This window comes from Pieris brassicae, chromosome Z (genome assembly GCF_905147105.1).
Source record: "Pieris brassicae chromosome Z, ilPieBrab1.1, whole genome shotgun sequence".
NCBI lineage: Eukaryota > Metazoa > Arthropoda > Insecta > Lepidoptera > Pieridae > Pieris > Pieris brassicae.
In genome coordinates, this window is record NC_059680.1 from 291762 (window position 1) to 313120 (window position 21359).

Here is a 21359-nt window from a genome sequence, read left to right on the forward strand (position 1 = left end):
TCATATGCAAGTGTCATTCAAGATTGCGCCACTGTTTAGTTAGGTAATCACTAATTAAGATATTGCTGTCTGGGACACATGTGCCATGTAATAAGTGATATTTTTTTCAGCCAAGTGGTCACGTGGCCCAAGCGTCTCGTGCCGTCTTGCCCACAGTGAGCGAACCAGCCGCTAACAAGCAGTTGGCTGACACCACGAACCAGTTCACGGCCAGCTGTGCAGATCTTAGGTATCTATTTAAATTTTAAAAATTGCCTCAATTGCGTGAATATCACCAAAACCATTCAACGGTTTTCTATGAAATTTGTTAAGTAATACTTGATTTGAAGCAACTATCATCGATAAAATAAAAATAATGCTCGGTTTAGAAGAATTTTTTGGACAGTCACTTCAAAATTTCTATTTCTTCAGGTCAGCCGTGAGTCGGGCCCGTGCCTCATGCCGTGGGCTGGAGCTGGATGCCGCAGCTGAGATTTTGAGAGATCTCAAGGAGGAGTTGGATGAGATGGAGAGAGCCTGTGCCGCGTTCCAGCTCGCCCCCTTGCCCCAGCAGACTGTAAGTATCTTACCCCATTGCCCTATCCTTGTTGTAAGAAGCTAAAAATTAAACTTTCGCAATTACTTTTCAATGATTTGAACTGTTATTTAGTGTTGTTTGTTGTTATTGAAACCTCGATTCCGGCCAAGCTATGCTTATAAAATAGCCCCAGCTGAGCTGTCAAGGCCCTTCAGACCAACAGTGGGTTTTTTTAATAAATCTTATTTCGGGTACGAGTGGAACCCTTGTCTCATCTCGAGCAGCATCTCCTTCAAATGGCTACATAGCCCGCCCCTGTATCAGCAGGACGCCAAACCCCACGCCATCTGCAGTGAGCATTTGCCCAGAACTGGCGTAAACACCCCCTGGGTGGATGCAGATGCCGAACGGAACTAATTTATTACTTACTAGTCCTGTGTGGGTCGTTCGTCACCGTTCATTTGATGTAAATGGCGGCCTACATGACCATTGACAATAATAAAAACAGGAATTGTGAAGCAGCCTTATATAGCTACTTCGAGATGTCTTCTAGGCAACCCTAAACTAAAAAAAAACTTTAAAAAAGAAATGAATTGTGAATTTAATTGAAGTAAATGTTGCTAAATGCAGTGTTGCCCTAGTGGCTTCAGCGTGCGACTCATCCCTGAGGTCGTATAAGTTGCCTATAAGGGCCAGACCTAAAAAGGTTGAAGCTCCACTGATTTATTTTTTACTTAAATATTGCAAAGACTAAACCAATCTGGGTTTTAGGTGGAATGGGCGTACTCCAACCTTCAATCCTCCGGTCGCTCAGCGGCATCGGCCAGCGCGGCCTTGAGCGCCGGGGCCAAGCGTCAGGACTCAGCCGGCTGCGGCAGAGCTGCGTTGGACCTGGCCTCGTCTTTGAGGCACTTCGCACCGCCCCTCAGAGCCGCTATCGCGCACGCGCATAAGGAACAACAACCCAGGTAATATTTGTGAATATTTGTTGAGGTTAAAAAGGTTACGTAGTTTTCTTTTCTTTTAAGTTTAGCCAAGTAGGTAATCAGCCTCCCGTGCTTGACACACGATGATGTTTTGTGTCTAAGGCTCGATTCCTCACGATGTATTCCTTTGTACGAGCGAATGTTACATGCGTACATAAACAGTCCATTGCTGTACAGTCGGGGTGCTCCCTCAGGAATGAGAGCAGGGCTCGCGAGTGCGTTGCCGACCTTTTAAGAATTGGTACACTCTTTTCTAAAGACCCATATTATTCTATACATTAAGGTTCAAATTACGAAAAAATTACATAGGAAAATAAAAAAATCAAAGAAAATAGTTTAAATGTGTAATTTTTTTTTGTATTTCAATTAAATTTAAATAAAAGCTGGGGTTGTAAGTACTGAAAAATGGGGTCTTTTTTTTTCAGAGTTCTAGCGTCCGGTCGTCAAGTTGTGACCTCGTCTCTTACTCTTGTGGAAAATGTGAAACGCTTCTTGAACAGCTCCGAAGAAGTGGATTGCGCCAATGTCGTCAATATGGCGAAGAATGTCTCTCAGGTCTCAAATATTATTTTTTTCAAAATTTTGTTCATATAAGTTTTTCTTGTCACAATTAGCGGGTCATGCATTTGGGAGGGTCTTCCTTGGGAGATAGGACCTCCTTTGGTCCTTCGAACCGGAATTTTACCAATTACCGACAAAAGATTACTTTTAAGTAGCTGCCATTTTTATTTTTGTAAATTGGTCGTTTAACTAATTCGTAAAGTTAACTTTGCAAGGTATTGTTAAATTTTAACTTAATTTTATTTTACAGAGCGTCGAACTCACTCTAGAGTCTGTACCGAGTCACGCAGAACTGGATTCGGCAATGGAGGACATCAATCAGACGCTGCATATTCTTGACATGGACGACTTGCCACGGACGGACAAAAGTTACAGGTATATTGTAGCATAGGACTTATATATAATTTCTGACATTTCGATAGTCCGCCAGATTTTTTTAAAGCTTGCTATTTATTTTAAAGGTTTAATTTTGTTGGCCACGCGTGGGTCAACGCTTCTGATGACATTATAACTTATTCTACATTCAAGATGGTCGCTACAAAATGGCGGATTATTTTATAACTACTTTCTTCATATGGGTATCAAATGAAAGACATAGATAAAGAGAACCATATGAAAGGAAACTATATTTCATTACATATAGAGAACTATCTCTATAAACAGAAATATAAATTCAAGCCAGTCCTCAAAATGTAAATCATAATACTTTAAGATATACTGCCAATACTTGCATAATTTAAAAGGAGTTTTTTTAACCAGCGAATTACAAACTGAGTTGAACGCGGCGGCTGTAGGTCTCAGTACTGCATCATCGGATGTGGTCTCTTCCGTGGAACAGGGCACGCTAAGTGCCAGCGGAAGACACTTCGGAGATGCGTTCAATCGACTCATGGGTGTGTCTCTGGAGCTGGCTGGCCAGACTGAGGTAGGTTCTTTGTTGACTCCGGGATGATGTAAAAATATTTTATATTAGAATGGGAACACCATGTAAAGTCATAGAAAATAGATTTTAAGTTGTCAGTGGCACGTTGCAATTGGCGTCTCATCGGCGCCCACGCCGGAAGTAAATTGAAACATATTCTAAAAACCAGTTTTTGGGTGTATCAGTTACATACAAACAAAGTTGTATAATATATGTAGACGCTGTTTTGTGTATTATGGTTGAGGCACCGTCATAATAACAATGGTTAGATTATGTAACCTGGGTTAGTTTTTTTATAGGCATTTTTATATAATTTTTTCTAAGATATATATCTTTAATCTATACTTTGTTTTTTTAATTCGTTAAATATATTGTTAATTATCTAAAAGTAATTATTTGGTTTTGTATAGAAATGGATTTTTTATTTATTTTTAGGCTCGGGAATCTCGCACTGAAATGATTCGTTCAATGAAGACCGTGACAGTGAACTCTTCGAAGCTCCTCGGAACCGCGAAGTCTGTCAGTCAGGTGAGTGTATTCGGATCTCATCCAAAATGTTTTCATTTCATTGTTATTAAAAAAAAAATATCCTAACTAATTATTAGTTCGACCTACAATTGGTTAAAAAAAGAGTATCCCTCAAAGGCCGGCCACCAGCACAAAAATGTGTTGTAAAAGTCATTTCCACAGACTAACAAAGTCAATCTTACAATTATATAATACGTCAGCTTTGACACATGACAGATTTTAAAATTATCCTTAAATTAAATAGATTTTTAAATTTGTCGGACGATAGTTTTATAACCTAGCGGCGTGTTTTTTTCTTTTAAAATAGATTGTCTACCCACATTTGTACTATAATATTTTTGATTTTATTTCTTAGGACCTCACTCGTCCAAACGCGAAAAACCAGTTGGCTGCAGCCGCTCGTGCTGTGACAGAGAGCATCAATAATTTGGTAAGTATTTTTTTTATTTTTGTTTTTGTTGCATTACTTAAACCGAGACGAGAAATAACCAATTTGAACCGTAAAAAATGTGGTAATTAATCGGGTTGCATGGAAGAGATATTTTACTAGCGATAAGGCCGCCCCTTAATATATTTAATTTCTTGTTTTCTAATGCAGTGATCAGTTTTTTCTAGCCAAGTTTTTAATTTTTTATAACAAAGTTTTAATCCCTCCCAGGTTGACGTGTGCACGGAAGCGGCCCCGGGGCAGAAGGAGTGTTCGGCTGCGATCAGAAGCATCCAGAGCACCAGGACTCTGCTCTCGCAGCCTTCGCAGCCGATCAACGATATGGGCTACTTTGCATGCTTGGACGCGGTGGTCGAGCAGAGCAAGGCGTTGAGTGAGTGCGCTTTATGTGGTGTAAACGGGCTTTTTTTAATGTAACAGGAGGCAAAATTACCTGAGGTTAAGTGATACCGCCGCCCATGGACACTCATTTTGCCAAAAGGATTGCTAGCGCGTTGCCGGCCTTTTAATAATTGTTACTTTTTCCCTACCCTAAGTACCCTAAGTCGAATTGGTTCCGAAATACTTCAAAAGAGTTCAGAATTTAAACCCCACATTAAGAAGGGCCTGCTGGATCGACTGGGTGATGATGGAGAATGGTTTTTATTTGTAATTCAGGCAGGACAATGGCCGCTTTTTAAGTTTTAAGGCATTATTGTTTATGAACATTGAAATAGTATTGAAGTGAGTGTGTGTGGAAATGTGTAGTATTTGAGGGTGTGTGCGTGTTGTAATTATTATTCAAATAAACAGGCCTTCCGTTATTTTGTTGTGTCAAATACATTGGAGTAAGGTGCATCTGTGGTTCCAGGTGAAGGCATGTCAGGGATGGCGAGCTCCATCAAAAAAAGCGACACGACACACTTCTCCCGAAGCGTATCCGCTGCCGGTCTAGCCGTTCAGACGTTGGTCGAATGTACCGCTCAGTCTGCGTATTTGGTGAGTGTTTTTTTTATTTTAAAAATAATTATTTTACCTATACTCTATTATTTATCTTGAGCATCGCTCTCCCAAATATTCCACCAACTTCCTTTTCCCTGGTGGCCCTTTCCATCTAGTTTACTCTCTTTGTTAAAGAAGGCCACCTCCAACTAATCGTTTTGTGTTTTTATAGAGTATTTACAATAATTATTGTTAAGAATGTATTAATAATGCTCCCTCCCATGCTAGTCCCTTTAATGCTGGCATTTTCTCGATATATTGCGATACCTATTCGTTGTACACCGGCTTTGGGGTCAATTTAAATCTAAACCTCATGGTCCAAGACTACTCTAAAGGGAACAAACGACTTATTAAATTGGATTAAAAATTATTTTAGGATCAGGATTTTTGGAAACAATTTCTGTAAAGCTAACTAATTCGCCTTAAATAAATTTGTGTCACTTAGACCGCGGTGTCTGATGAGACGTCGGTAGCAGGCCGCGCTGGTCTGGTGGACCAGGCGCAGTTCGCTCGGGCGGCCGCTGCCATCGAACGGGCGTGTGCGACCCTTAGCGATCCGAGGACTGACCAGCATCAGGTATGTTCTCAGGGTTTTCGAGTGTTCTTTCTTGTAATATGTGTCGCATACCTGATCGTAGGTTCGAACCCCGACTGTGCACCAATGGACTTTTAATGCGCATTTAACAGTCGCTCGTACGAAGGGAAACATCGTGAGGAACCGACTTGCTTTAGACGTAAAATGTTGACAAGGTGTGAGGCTCAGGAGGTTGATCACCTGCTTACTTATTAGATCATGACTCAAATACAGAAATCTGAGGCTCAGACCTAAAAGCTTGTAGCGTTACTGATTCAGTAATCTTGCCTTTAGGGAAAAAAGCAGCATCTTAGATAACCTCAGAGCATTTGTTGAGCATAACATTGAGAACATTAGGCAGAAAGGAATCTTCTTGCAAACTTAGTTAATTTCCTTGTCTGTTATGCGTGAAATTTTATTAGAAGCTCCCATAACCATCAATAAACCCACGTAGTCTTGACATTGCTGTGGCTTCCCACGTGCAGAGATCTTTAGAGCAGTGAGGTCGTGAAACCTGTTTAGTACCCAGAAAACTTCTGGTCTTCCAGAAGGAGCTAGGCTTGATTGACGCGAGCCTGGCTGACCAAATGGGCGTCCAAGTGCGGAAACCTAGTCCACACAACACTAACTATTGACGTTTATGGTCATGCTTGCCATAATCAGGCGTGACCAAAATTACATAGGGGTTTTGAAGCCTCTTTCGAATTGAAACCTTCCCGCTATGGGTCTCCTGATATGCAATCACACACCCGATATTCTTTTACGCAAGAGGACGGGGGACCTTTCCACGTTTTTTCTTTTTTTGGTTCCTGGGACACATGTCGCACTTAAACTTCAAGTTAAGAATATCATTTGTAGCGGCAATCTAATTGCAGGTTCTATCAGCTGCCACGGTGATAGCGAAGCACACCAGTGCCCTCTGCAATGCGTGTCGCGTGGCTTCCGGGCGTTCTGCCGAACCGCAGAGCAAGAGGCACTTTGTCCAAGCGGCAAAGGACGTTGCCAATTGCACTGCGGCTCTCGTGAAGGAGATCAAGGCTTTGGATTTGGATTATAGCGAGGTATACCTTGTTTAGGAATTGTTGGCCTGTTTTTTGTACAGACTTTATAATTACGTGCCTTTTTTGGGTATAAATATAGCCTATTTTTACTCTGAACACTAAGGAAAAGACTGGCGCGGACGGGCCGGCAGTTTCTTACAAACGCTGCCTTGACGATGGAGAATTCATTATATTTAATCGAACTTGAAAGGCACGGAATATAGTGCTGCTTTCACCAATGTCTTGAATGGTTCATGAGAAAAGTTTAAGTGTTCAAAGTTGATGCGATTCCTAGTTCGTTATAAACGTTATAATTTTTTAGGCGAATCGGGAAAGGTGCGCCCAAGCTACGAGTCCGTTGCAAGAGGCCGTGCGCAGCCTCTGTCAGTTCGCGGACAGTCCGGAATTCGCAGCTGTTCCCGCCAGGATCTCGCCCCAGGCCAGACTTAGTCAAGAGGCCATTTTGGATTGTGGCAGGTAACATTACTTGTACTATATTAACACAATTGCAGGATTCCTTCAGTTTTATCGGATTTTTTAGTTTATATCATTTTTTTAAAGCCCCCAAAGCCTAGCCCTGGTGATACGTGGTGAGGTTTTACTGGAGACATGAATGGGCAAATGTGGCAAATGGGCAGCAGGCTCACCTGATATAGTTGACTCATGGATACTCTCAATACCAGAGGGCTGACTAGTGTGTGTCCAGCCTTTGTTGAATATATATTATAAGGCATCAATAGTACAACATGCCTTATAATTTTTGCCGAAAACCGTCTCTTCCCCCCATTCGAGCCTCAAGTGATAAATGAACAGCCCCTAGCCTTAAAAGTTATTGTCTGACGACGGAAGAGCAGGAATTCCTAAAATTTTTTAAAAGCTTCTTTCAAAGAAAAACAATTTCTCAATTCTCAACTTCCAGGAGCATAATATCTGGGTCCTGCTCAATGCTGGAAGCAGCCAGAGTGCTGGTGCTGGCACCATCAGACCGACCCCAATGGCAGGCCTTGGCCACTCACAGCAAAACTGTCTCGGACAGCATCAAACTTTTGGTCACCAATATTCGGTAAGTTTACTGTAAAATTTTGGTTCTACCTTCATGATTTCCTAACTTTCATTGCGAAAAGAAATTAGAATTTTTGGGTAGGGCAAGACAAATTTTTGTTTTACTCCCATTTTATGTGAATTTTGATTGCATGACCTCATAAATTATGTGTAAGCCAAACTGACACTATGTATATTTTTTGTTCTACCCTTATTGTTTTATTTATAATCTATGATTATCATTTTCAAAATCCATTGTTAGTCAGTTATTTTCAGAAAATTGTTCCTAAAAAGTTAAAAAATAATTTATTTTTAGTGAAAAGGCACCCGGACAACGTGAATGCGCACGCGCATTGGATACGCTGAACTCGCAACAGCGGGAGCTGGACCAGGTTGCGATACAGGCTGTCGGACAAGATTTGAGGTCCAGGCAGGCTAATACTCTGCAAGGTAAGATTCTACAGTCTAGTGAAATTGAGATCTACGGTTATTACAGTAGGAGTTCGTGGTCTACTTTATTTTGTCACAACTGAGCGTTTAAGGGCCAGACTACTAATAATCAGACCATTGCAGCATTTCCGAACCCAAGGCCTGCCGCTATAGAAATGTCAGTGTTTATGGGCGGCGGTATCACTTAATAAAAAACTATTATTAATAATTTAGGCTACTGCGAGCAAGTGGAGAACAGTGCAGCGGAGATGCTGGAAAAGTTGGAGCCGGTGAGGATCGCAGCCACTTCTGAAGCTGAGAATTTGGGACATAGCGTCTTGCAAATGGTGGGTACATTTTAATTAGATTTTTTAAAGTGTGAACTACTACTGGTACTAATGTGTCCACATAACTAGCTTCCCATACCAAAAAAGCTACCAAAGTCCCATCTTCCAAAGGATCAACGGCATTTTTGTCGCTCGTCCCGAGACAACAATATTTTCTTATAAAATATGACAATGTATACATGTATTTTGCTGGTTTTTTGTATAAATAATAATTGAAATTAATGGTGAAAAAAATTGTTTATTTATTTATTAAGTCAATATTAGGCTTCTCAGGGTTTTTTTTGTAAAAATCGCTAAAAATTATTTGCATGTTTTTTTCGTTTTAATAATTTTTTTTAATTTAAATTGTTCGCGAGATCATTTTGCACATTTTTCGTGTTCCTTTTCATTTGATAATCGAAATATTTAACACTTTTTTAATTTTTATTTTTATTCGAATATTTCTAAGATACGATTTTGTGAATATTTTTTTCGCAGGTATCATACGCCGAACCCCTAGTCTCCGCTGCTAGCGGTGCCGCGTCGAATCTCACTGAATCGGCCTCACAATCCGGACTGTTACAACATACCAGGACGGTGTTGGAGACCTTGTCTCTGCTCGTGCACGCAGCTAAGCAGAGTGGAGGGAATCCTCGGGTAAGTAAATTAAAATGGAGTTTATGGAATAGAGGATTGTATTTTATCACACATTGTACCACATAACATCGATAAATATTGAAAAATAAATTGTTTTTTTATATTTTTTAAGTAATATACTTAGTTGGATTTGTTGTTTGAAAGCTTACGTCTTTTAGATTTTATATTACAGCGGACAGCTAGATTTTTTTAACAGTAAGGTTAGCACATAACAATAGCGGTTTCCGTATTGATACAAACAATATTGATAAAACAAAACAATAATAGTACAAATTGAAAATATGTGGTAAGCTTACAGATCGTTGTATATCTGTATTAATCATGAGGATTATCAAACAGTACTGGATTTATTTAATTAAATCTTAAGTACTTTCGTATCTTTCACTCGTATTCCATTTACCCTGTGAAGAGAAGAGACGAAAGAGAGAAACAGTTTTTATAAATATTGTTTACATAGATGATATTGTTATAGGCAATGTCGGCTCATAGCGAAGTCGAAGCGCAATGCTCGCTTGCCCGAGCTGCTCTCAACGAGTTGAGTGGCCAGGTGAGGGAGTTGAGCACCCAAAGAGGTGCTGTTGGGCCTCTGTTGGACTCTGTAGCACGGGCTGTGGCTAGACTCACTGAGCATAGGTTAGTACCTTACGTTTGTTATACGGGAGGCGTTTTATATGAACATCTAGTACGTTTTGACATTAGCGCATAGTCTCGATTTCGAACATATATATTTTATCGTACATCTTTCTGCCTTCGACGTCTCGATGTCTCAACCAAAAATAACTATCTATAAATAAATAAACAGATGCTGGGTTAAGGACTTTCATTTTATGAATCAGCTGAACATTCAGTGACGAGGAGCAAAAATTTGATAAAAATGCCAATACAATAGGCACGAAAGTTTATTTACCTAAAAAAAATATTGAACCGTAAAGTTCCGTAAGCGGCTAGGCTGGTTACTCATTCGCCGGCTTGTGGCTCACGTTCTGTATCTCTTATATTCCCGATAAATCCATAAACTCATACCTTAAGAACGATTATAAATTCCTTTGAAAATGATGTCCTTGAAATTCTACTCTACCTTTCTTCGCAAACCTTCGAGTACCCGTTGTGAGGCTATAAAATTCTCTTCCTGCCTCTATTCGCTTCGCTCTATCTTACTTCTCTGCTGTACAAATGTTGCCTGTCAACATCGTATCCATAAAATTCCATCAGTTAGCTCTAAACTAACGTGCATGGAATTTTTCTAAATTTCGTACTAACATGATTTAATTGGCGTTCCGCCAAATTGCAGTCACTGTATATTGATCTGAAGTTGGCGAACGTCTGCCAGTGTTCAGTGTATACTATATTAGCCAGTGCTTAGTTAATTCACACGAAAGGTAATGTTTTAAAAGCCTGATTTCTTTAAAGATATTTTATTTATGCTCTGAACGTGTTTGAGACGATTGAAACAGTTTAAATTAAAGAAATATACACGTGAATGACATGACTTGAATCAGCAGCGCAAACCATCCATGCAGCAACAACTTCCTGCAATCAAACCGACTCCCGAGGGATGTTAAGTTCATAAATAGTAATAATAATAATAAAGAATGCAAGGTTACTAAAACGAACCGGGGAAAGGTCTTCAGTTGCTGAAAAACTCTAGCGTGCTTCCTACCCTACCGGCTATCACAAGCTTCTCCAAGTCATCGGAACTGCCGTGATATATGTCCAAAGAAGCTCACGATCTTTGGTAACATACTGATGAAACACGAGTGAAACTTGTGATTGGCAAATTCGTCCTTTTCGCTGTCCTTTTCAATGCAATGAATTGCATTCGAATTCTCCTAACAGAATAAACACTACTTATCCCGAGGTTAATGTATGCGGTGGGCTGATCAATTTAAAATTTATGTTCACCATAATTGTCATGTATCGTACGAAAGATAGCGTGTAAGATCTACTGTAGATATAGCATTATATATGATGTGGTTAACTTGAATAAATAAATAGGTACAATTTTGTTCCCAAGTAAAATATTATTGTAATGAACGGCGACGCTTCTGGGGATAGAAACGTTTTCACATAACTTCCTGTATTTATATAAATAAAATATTGCAGAATGTCCCTTATCGGCAGCTATGACGAGACGGAATCATTCGTGGATTACCAAACAAGAATGGTTGCAGCCGCTAAGGAGATTGCCAGACTGGCTTCCGATATGGTAAGGTTTTGATCTAAAAACAGCCTTTGACAGGGTCCAACACAATTCAGCAGGAGTTTCTGTGATATCTACTCTAATATTGTAAAGAGGAAATATTTGTTTGCATTGAATAGGCCGGTACTTCTCTATAATTCACGAAAAAAGATTAATCAAGTTTAATTGGCGTAATATTCATTCAAAATATCGTTTAGTCATTAGTTAACTCAATGTACATTGATGAACTTTAGTTCAAGGAACAACAATTACACTTCAGCTGTCAACAAGAGCCGTCACATCAAGTTGATGAAATATCATCTGTTTACAGTTTCTGTCACTTCTCAATTACGTACGGGAGTGTATAACGAATTATTTTACGAGCGCGTTTTAATTTTTCAGACGGCCAAGGCTGCCACTGAACCGGCTCGTTTAGTCGAACTCGGGAATGAGATGTGTCAGAAGTATGAGAAGTTGGCGACTGACAGTGTCGGGGCGTCGGCGACTACGCCCAACGCGGACGTCGCCAATCGGTGAGTGTTCACGTTTAAGTTCAAAATAGGTCTAGTCCATCATAAGGAATACAAATAGATTTACTTGAAATGTCAAAGGCATAAATATAGCGAGCGAACCTCTTAAAACAACGTCGAGCTGAAATTAGGTGATACTTTTTTGTATTGTTTTCACTTTGGACATTATTAAATAAAACTTGATAAGGCTAAACAGGCGGCGTGATAACACGTCACAATTTTAACAGAAATGTATATGGACCTTATAACCTGGTCAGACCTTTGACCGTTTGTTCGTTTCCTTAAAATGGAAACTCTTGATTCGGGTTTTTTATAGTTAATAAATCTGAACATGTCGAATCTGATAATTCTCGAATTCGAAGGGCGTAGAGCTGGTGAGAAGAACTGGCAATAAACGATTCATCACTCTCCTTAATGGCCAAGTTTTTGTCTTTTCAAAGAAAACGTCATGAACTGTTATGCATATATTTTAGTATTCGCGTGTGTGCCGTGGAAGTTGGCGAAGGTGTATCCGAGTTGGTGAGGGCTGGTGGCCACTGTCGTCTCGCCGCCATTTCCCAAAACCAACGGTCCGTTGCTGATAACGCGAGGAAGTTAAATGAGAAGGTGAGACTTGACATGTTATAATGGGACAGTCTTAGACCTAACAATGCATCTGAAAAACGTATATTTTAACTATCAAGATAAGCTATAAACTATATAGAATATACATTTATAGCCCAATCATTAAATACTAGGGGCTCTGTGGACGCTAAATTATTTTTATATCGGTTTTGCTTAGACAAGGTCTTTGAATCCAGATCGAAGGACCAAATTAATTTAGTCCATATTTAGATAATTGTTCAGCAATTATTCAGTTGTGTCGCCATGCCCTTTTTTATTAGAAGTCTTATTAAAGCCGTTTAATAATAGGTGGTCTCACTGTTGAGCGCTCTTCAAGCGGGCTCCCGCGGCACTCAAGCCTGCATCGATGCCGCGGCCACCATCGCCACTATCATTGGCGATTTGGACACTACCATTTTGTTTGCGAGCGCTGGTGAGTTTTTACACAATAATTATTTAAAAAATCAGTGGCGCTTTTGTGTTCTGGATCTCAGATTTCTGCATCTGTTTCATGATCATTTGTCATTCTATTAGTCAGCTAGGAGATCAGCCTTCTGTCGCTGACACACGCCATTTTGGGTCTACGACAAGCCTGTTTCCTCACGATGTTTTCCTTCGTACGAACGAATGTTAAATGCGCACATAGAAAGTCCATTGGTGCACAGCCTACCTACGACCTCAGGAACTATTTTTGCTATAAATATGTATATGTATTATTATAGAAAATTGTTCTACAATATTTCTATATAACGAAATCCTCGAGGTCATTAGCGGACTACTTTTTAAGTGTTAGTTAGTTAGTTAGTTCTATTATCTTTGGTTTCGAGAAGTTTATTGTAATTTAAAAAATACAAAATAAACAGTATATGTCTAAACTGCTGTACCAATTTTCATGAAACTTAGACTGATCGCAAAATATGTCAACATAAAAGGTTTGGTTGGTGCTTTTTTGAAGTGGTTTCAAAAGATTCTTCTACTCTCTCAGGCACACTTCAGTCAGAGAAGGAAGGCGATACTTTCTCAAACCATCGTGAGAATATCCTGAAGACGGCGAAGACGCTGGTGGAAGATACCAAGAGCCTGGTGGGTGGCGCCGGTGGGACTCAGGAGCAGTTGGCTTCAGCTGCCCAGAGCGCTGTTGGGACTATCAGTAAGTTACTAATAGGGCTGCAACGTGTACGGCAATTGTGAATAGACTTAAAATATTTATCTTATGATACTGCATTAGATATTAATAGACAGGTGACACATGCGCGTGTTTCTCACTTAATTAATATTCATAAAAATACTGTTTCAAATCTTAATAGGCCGATGACACTAGAGTGAATTTCAGGGGTTTTCTCCTTGTCTATGAAATATTCTTTAGTAGTTCGTCACTTAAATTGTAATACGCCAGCAATTAGTTAATAGACATATTCACGAACTAAAACGGTTAATCAATAACAATTGCTCCGTATAGTGCAACTATGCGAAGTGGTGAAGCAAGGGGCCATGTCCCTCGGGGGCGGAAGTGCCGAGCCCCAAGTGCTGGTCCTCCACGCTGCCAGAGACGCTGCAGCCGCGCTGCGGGATCTAGCCGCCGCAACCGCTGCAGCCAGTGGGAAGCACGTGCAGCATCCAGACATGGACCGCTTGAAGCACGCCGCCAAGGTAGGATGGGGGTTGGGGAGGAACCACTTATCGGTTTTTTTAGTGTGTGTTCATATTGAAAGGAAATTTTCGTGAGGAAATGTGTCTTGGAAATATGATCCTTCATTTCTGTCCCAAGGCCCATTTAGGGTTAAATATCACTTCTTATTTAATGAAAAATTTTGATTATATATTTTTTCAGCTTTTAGATTTTATGTTTTCTACCAAATCGTGATTTTTCGCTTTTCTGTGTGTCTATGTATGTCTATGTCGATATTGGACTTTCTATGTCATGGGCAGATTGAATCTGTCAATCGTCAGATCAAATGACAAATTGCTCATTAAGAAAAAGGATTGACGGACTCGATCTGTCTAATGATAGTTTGACGTCTCAACTCCATTTTAATGTTTATCGGGTGTTTCTAGCGCCTCTCAGACCCGAAGCGTTGGAGCCTCCCGATCAAAACCAACACAATCCCAAAAGCAAAGAGACGTTCCCTTATAAAAGACTACAATTCGTGCGATTCTGAAACTGATATCTTCCAATCTGATCAGGAAGATGAGCTGATCAAACTCTTGGACTATTCCAGTCAGGATGACGATATCTCACCCAGCATTTTCCACGATAGTTGCGAAGAACTAATCACTTACATAGAGGATTTAATGACCCAGCCCATTTCCCGAGAAATAAATGACGATGTCAATGCTAGATACAACATAGCAGCCAAAAATAGTCTATTCGACATGGACTGGAGGGTGCTTAAATACGGGGAGGGTATTTTCTTAGCAGAACTACGAAAATTTATTGATGTATGCGTTGATGTTGCAAAAAAAGCTGATAATAGAAGGAAACGTAATGCGAGGCAATTGGAAGTTGTTGCATCAGATTTGGACAGTGAGATGAAGCGTCTGTCCCAAGTGGTCGAAGATTTAGATTGGCAAGACACTGTTAATACAAATTTGACAATAAAAAGAACTAAAATCGATAGACCAAAGTTAAAGAGTCCTGTTTTTAAACTTAAAAAAGTGAAACCAATCAATTTAGTCGTTAACATGGAAAATAAAGATGTAAAAGCTATAGAGCCAATGAAATCGTCGCAGAATAGTCCTAAAACACCTGAAAGTGGACTAAATACAATTAACAGGAAACAATTTTGGAACATGTTCAAAGATGATACAGAATGGTGGAAGGCGTTAGCGCAAAGAAATTTAGAAAGAATGGAAGAAACGAGACTGGAATTGGAGAGATTTAGTGGACACGAGCTGGTTTTAGGTGAAATAAAAACAGAAATAGATAAATACGAGAAAGAGAAACACACTCTGCGTACTTTTATCGAAGAAGTTGATCTATCGAAGGCAATCAATAAAGATTTAGAATACAACAAAAAGTATGAAGATATAGTTTTAAAATTAATCGATTTTGCCAAACGAGACTTCAATTACAAAGGATTTGATCCACTGATTTTGAAACTAAAAGAGTTATCCAATATAGAAATAGAAAGAAAGCAGACAGACTTGGATATAACAAAGATAGACATATCAAAGTCTACATATGAAGAATTGTGTCTACTAGAGAGATACTATAACAAGATTATCAGAACCTATATTCCCAACGTAACAAATGAAGGTCGAAATAGCAACAATAGCGAAATATATGATATAACACGAACATACCCATTACAGTACTATGCCAACAATTGGTGGACGATATACGAAGATGTCATAAAAAATCGGGAAAAACAATTCGGCAGTTTGGATGGCTGGTGGCATTTCTACGAGTCCATGATGAATAGGAAAGATATGAAAGTGATGGTCAAGGAACGCCAAAGGCCGAAGAGTCGTATGGTGGAACAGCTAAAAATTCTCGATGAAGTGGATAATACGAGGTTTCGGGAGACGGAAGCGGTTGAGAACAGTGGGAATGAATCGGTCAGAATCAAATTCGCATGGTGTGGATGGAAATATTCAAGTCCAATTTAGAAAGACCACGCCTCGGCCCATGCCCAACATGGCCTTTCTAAAATTCTTATGTTATATAATTTTAATATTAAACAATGTAATCGTTCACTTAAGAAACGAAACATGGTAAGGAACTTTTTAAAACATTTAAAAAACTGTAATTCAAATTCTAAATCATTATAATTAATTGAATTAATACTTAACAATCAAGTTGCCCCCTGTGGGGCGTGGGTCCCACTTTGAGAAACACTGATCTACCTTTGCAGTAGTTTTTAAAATTCTAGCGCGAATTTGTACACTATTTAGAGCATTAATTGCAGGATCGATTTTTTGGTCGTACACGAACAATTTGAGAAAATAATGTTTGTGTGTTGGTATCAATTTTTTTATTGTGTTAGTGGTTTTTGTGTGGCCAAAAGGCCTGAAATCAACTCAATGACAGTATGAATTTAATATAATTGGACTTGAATATTTTCGCAATTATCGTGTCATTGATTTAACTTGTCAGCACCACTTACTGTTATAAATGGCGTAGCGAAATCCCTGTGAAATATATAGAGGGTCATAAAAGCTCTCGAATCCCGGTTTAGAATAGATTCGCTTTATAATATGAACCCATCTGACTATATTTCTCAATTCCTTCAAGAAAATAGCGTAATTCTTTAAAAACTTGTCACGCTGTTTGGTTTAAAATCCAGAAATTCTGACCCATTATTCATTTCAAGGGATTTAGGTTATTCCATCATGTCACTATTAAAACCAATGTTGTGATGTCATTTCATGTCATGGGTCGTGAGTTGGGACTGATTTCTTTAAGTTTATAAATCAGATATCAGCTTATAAGCCCGAAGCTTTCATCGGAGGTTAACATCGCTCGAAAGTCCAATATTGTACGAATTTTTAAGAGCGGATCTTGAACGTTAGTCAAAGGCCTTCAAGAACTACAATGCACTCGACGCTTCGATAGATTGATTTTCTGTTCGATGTTTCGACCGATCAAATTGCTTGAAAAGGTTAAAGCGATTGGAAATACCTTCGCGGCAATAGATCACGGTAGATATAAGATCAAACTCAAAGCTGATAAAATAAAAAACTTCCCTGTTCGAGAAGTATTTTAAAAACTTCGTCAAATTAATAATTATTAATAGAATGCGAACAGACATTTGACTAAATGAATTCGTAGAGACGGTTAGGTAATGGACTACAAATGGATCATCCATTTGGCGGTTTTGCCGGTTACTCGAAAGGGTGATCCTTTGGTGAGATTCTTACTCGAAATTGCGTTCAAGATTCGCTTGTTGAAAGCTTATGGGTTGAATCACGGAATGGATAAGTGGTAATTTCGTTCTAGTTTTTGGAATCATTATTTAATTTGGAGTAGGGTTTGCTTCGAATTAGACTTTGAATCGTAGCCTTACCCCCTGTCAGTTCCGTGTTCACGTACCCTCAGTACTGACTATACTATAAAATCGAATAATTTTATGGAAGTTATTATTACTAGATTGTCGCAAAAATAGGTGTTACAGCCGTATGTTGATCATACGTTTCAAATAAGAAATTTTACATGATTTTCAAATGTTTGACACATTTGGTACACTATGTTGGTGCTACTCTTGGCCTAAGGAAGGTTGTCGATGGTTAATCGAAGTGTATTATATCAAATTCCTGAATTGGTAAAATCCCAGCTGAATCTATGAACCTGTGCGCGTTAAAACTTGCTTGTAAGCCTTGTGACATGCCTTAGACTGTCGGGCACAAGGTTGATCACCTACTTGCCTATTAATTTTATTTTTGACATATAACTATTCGATTGTATATATAGTTTGTGCTACTTGCATTGGTGTTTATTTTGTCCATAGGTATCATGCAATCGTTCACGCTTGCCGGCTTTTTATTGGTTTTTCTGTCAAAATCTTTAAATTTTAAACCGACTTCAAAGTTTCCATTTTGTTGGTTCGATTTGGAATGGTTTAAATTGCTTGGAATGTTGTGGAAATAAGAACCATAAACGCAGGTGGTCATTTTGAAGTCGGTTATTTTTTGTGAAATCATAGACAAAAAAATTAAATGTTTGTAGGTTATGGTGACAAATGTGACATCACTGCTGAAGACTGTTAAAGCTGTTGAAGATGAACATACAAGAGGCACAAGAGCGCTGGAATCCACGATTGAGGCTATATCACAGGAAATCGAGGTATTATTTATTCAGCTTCCGTAACTGCAACTTGTGTGTTTTAGTAAATTTCTAAAACCACAATACTTTACCTCTTGACGAATTACACTCTCTATCTCTCCCTTTACACCCCAAAAATTTCACACACTTACTCTTTGCACAATTTTAACCAATACAAAAGCTTTACTAAAATCCGTCAATAATTTCTGAGTGTCATGCTAAAGTTCTCAATTTTATATCACTAAGTTTTTCGAAACGGGAAAGCAAATACCACGGGATCTCCACTTGCCAAAACCCTGACACACCTCGCCTCATGACTTTCACCATGCTCGGTTAGGGGTACTTTTGACATGTCTCTTCTCTACTAGTTAGGTACGTTCTGAATTTGTTCACGCAATGTTACACCAAACATAATTCATTTCCACAACATTTATTTTGGTTAACCCAACATGGTTGTCAAGTTATTCGTCTTTGGCACAGAGTATTGATACAATTCGACTGTTATGGTTGACAATGAAGACACCAAAGTAAAGTCACTCTTGTGTTAGTATGGAACTGTTCAAGAAAAAAGCAGATACAAAAATCTTAGTGCAAGATCAAGACCCCAATATTTTAACTAGTGTAGTTAAAAAAGGTGGATATTTGAAAATCTGAATTGACCAAAGTTTATTTACTGAATACAGGTCCTAATGTCCCCATCGCCCCCCAAAAGCACGGGATCGCCTGAAGAACTGGTCCGTTGCACTCGGCTGATGACAGCTGCGACGGCCAGAGCGGTGGCAGCTGGGGGCATCGCTGGAGCAACGGGGCAAGAGCAGTTGACCGCGGCCGCTAATCTGGGACGGAAGACTGTTCTGGATATGATGGCTGCTGCAAAGGTACAATTTTCAGGAGCTTGTGGTTTGGGGCTTTCGTAACTATTTGTAATTGAACCTTCTAGATTTTGCCCCATACCCCAATATGGTACGTTATTTACAGAGTGCAGCCCATTCAGCAGAAAGTGAAGAGCTGAAACATCGTACCTTGGAAGCGACTCGCGTCGCAGCAGAGTCCTATCGCTCTCTGCTTAGTGCTTTGCTATCTGCGCCCGCGTCACGTCACGCATTGCCGGAATTATCTCGCAACGTTGCCCATGCAGTCGCCGATATGTTGGCGGCCGCTGATTTGCTTAAAGGTGAAACTAAACTTATTTTGTCTTGACTATGGTAAACGATGATAATGTTGATTTGTTACTGCAATTTGAACTTGTCTACTTACTTATTTCTGGACCCTCACCTCTTTGTTTGGATCGTCATTTCTTATAACAGGAAAGTAGTGGAACCTTTGTCCCTTCCATCTCCACAGTTATATGAGTTCATTTACGTTTAGGGGCAATTAAACAGGCATCTCCTGGACAGGCGAGCCCTCAAATAGGACGCATGTCATTTATGTAGCTGGGATTGTGGCCAAACGTCTGTCTATGTCTATAGAAAATGTTACTTCTTTTATTTGTATCGTGAAAAAAAATGTGTAAAACATTATTCTAATTACCGTAGGTTCAGATTGGGTGGATCCAGCTGACCCAACAGTCATAGCGGAACAGGAGCTACTGGGCGCCGCTGCCTCCATCGATGCCGCGGCGAGGAAGCTGGAGAAGCTTAGGCCTAGAATGCAGCAAGCTCAGGTGAGCACGCACAACTGATTATTTCCAGGCTTTTTTCTAAATCTTCTTTTTATTGCCTAGTTTACCTGCCATTTATACAATGCAACAATGGTTGAAGAAGATACAGAAGATGTCACGTGTCGGTGAGATATGTTTGATATTCTTGGTTGTTTCTTTGTATCAGCCGGGAATCAAACATATTACACATCGATCGTGACCAATTCTAATGAAGTAGTGATAAATTTACTAAAGAAGAAACGGAAGTTTGGATGTAGTTGCTCATTATACTGGAGAGGAAGAAGAAGAGTTTAAACTAAGTGACCAATTTACTGAAGAAGAGTTTGGAGTAAGTAACCAATTCACTGAAGAAGAGAAAAAAGAGTTTAGATGAAGTGCCCAATTCTAGAAAAGAGAAAATTTATTGCATACATATACAAAGTACCTGTACAAGTTCTTTGGATTTCAAGACAATCCATATCTCCGAAACGTTTGAGCCAAATATTATGAAATTTGAACCTTCAAAGTTGAAATGTATTTATATTAGAAATTTAGCACAAGTGCTTGAGCGTATTACATCAAAGCTGTTAATCTTTTTCGATGCTTTCACAATGTTATCAGCAGTTCTTGGGGGTTCCAGGGTCCACAACCCTTGGTTTTGGTCCCGGACTTCTGCATCTGTTTTGTGGTACTTTCTCTTAGGTGATCGGCCTTCTGTGCCTGACTCGTACGTAGGTAATGCCTTACAACGATATTTTCCATCATCGTTCGAGATAGATCCATCGGTACCCTGCGGGAGATCCAACCTTCGACTGCTCGGATGAGATTTGCTCGAGTCTCTAACACAGTTCTTTCTAAAATATAAAACTTTCTAAACGTTTAGATTAAAATAAGAGAAGATGTATTTTAATGTTTTCATTTGACAAAAGATTATAAAAGACAGTGTTGCCATTCCATTGTTGAAAAAATCCCCAAAACACCTTTCCATTTTCAGGAAACTGATGAGAACCTCAACTTTGACGAGATGATCCTGGAAGCTGCAAAATCTATTATAGCAGCGACATCGGCTCTCGTCAGGGCGGCATCAGCAGCTCAGAGAGAGCTCATTGATCAGGTGAGTTACGACGACCAGTCACTTTCCGAGCGATTTGATTCCTTGGCGTTTGAGAGATGTGGGGTATCTCAGCATCTTCTACCTCTAGTATTTTAAAGCAATTCGACTTAGGATCCTTCAAGCGTACCAATTCGTATAAGGCACATGAGTTTCTTGCCAGAAACCCCTGTTATATAAACGTGGAAATACTTTTTTCCCTATTTTGTATTAAAAATACGAACCACGGAGTCCGCGGAAATTTTCCCAAGTTTCTTTGGACATGGCAGAAATGCCTGTGAAGTTGTGGCATTGAATATCTACAGGGCAGTCTTCATATATTATATACTTGTGTCGTGTTGGCGTATAGCACACTATGACAGGTGGTCAGCGCACCACCACTACGTAGAACCGGCTGTCCACTGAAGTGTCTCCGAACCAATTGTAATTAGGGTCCTTAAAAAAAGAGCATACTAATTTTTAAATGGCTGGCATCAGATGAGCCTCCTGCCAGTTTGCCCCCCTGTTAAAAAAAGTACGAACGAGA

The 21359-nt window shown here is 39.5% G+C and overlaps 1 protein-coding gene across 1 annotated transcript in view; it reads left to right on the forward strand.

Annotated features, from left to right (window-relative positions):
- Nucleotides 1-21359, forward strand: part of LOC123718408 (talin-1) — a 64397-nt gene that overhangs the window by 34562 nt on the left and 8476 nt on the right. Inside the window, exons 27-56 of the mRNA XM_045674847.1 lie at nt 111-229; nt 412-556; nt 1289-1485; nt 1929-2058; nt 2315-2439; nt 2824-2989; nt 3422-3514; nt 3870-3944; nt 4173-4335; nt 4813-4940; nt 5389-5520; nt 6393-6578; nt 6880-7034; nt 7477-7620; nt 7915-8048; nt 8262-8374; nt 8852-9010; nt 9483-9643; nt 11114-11216; nt 11592-11722; nt 12193-12325; nt 12632-12755; nt 13308-13472; nt 13782-13972; nt 14378-15880; nt 17988-18104; nt 18767-18961; nt 19062-19257; nt 19619-19746; nt 20717-20836. Coding sequence (XP_045530803.1) covers nt 111-229; nt 412-556; nt 1289-1485; nt 1929-2058; nt 2315-2439; nt 2824-2989; nt 3422-3514; nt 3870-3944; nt 4173-4335; nt 4813-4940; nt 5389-5520; nt 6393-6578; nt 6880-7034; nt 7477-7620; nt 7915-8048; nt 8262-8374; nt 8852-9010; nt 9483-9643; nt 11114-11216; nt 11592-11722; nt 12193-12325; nt 12632-12755; nt 13308-13472; nt 13782-13972; nt 14378-15880; nt 17988-18104; nt 18767-18961; nt 19062-19257; nt 19619-19746; nt 20717-20836 — 5631 coding nt within the window. The remainder of the gene's footprint in view (nt 1-110; nt 230-411; nt 557-1288; nt 1486-1928; nt 2059-2314; nt 2440-2823; nt 2990-3421; nt 3515-3869; nt 3945-4172; nt 4336-4812; nt 4941-5388; nt 5521-6392; nt 6579-6879; nt 7035-7476; nt 7621-7914; nt 8049-8261; nt 8375-8851; nt 9011-9482; nt 9644-11113; nt 11217-11591; nt 11723-12192; nt 12326-12631; nt 12756-13307; nt 13473-13781; nt 13973-14377; nt 15881-17987; nt 18105-18766; nt 18962-19061; nt 19258-19618; nt 19747-20716; nt 20837-21359) is intronic.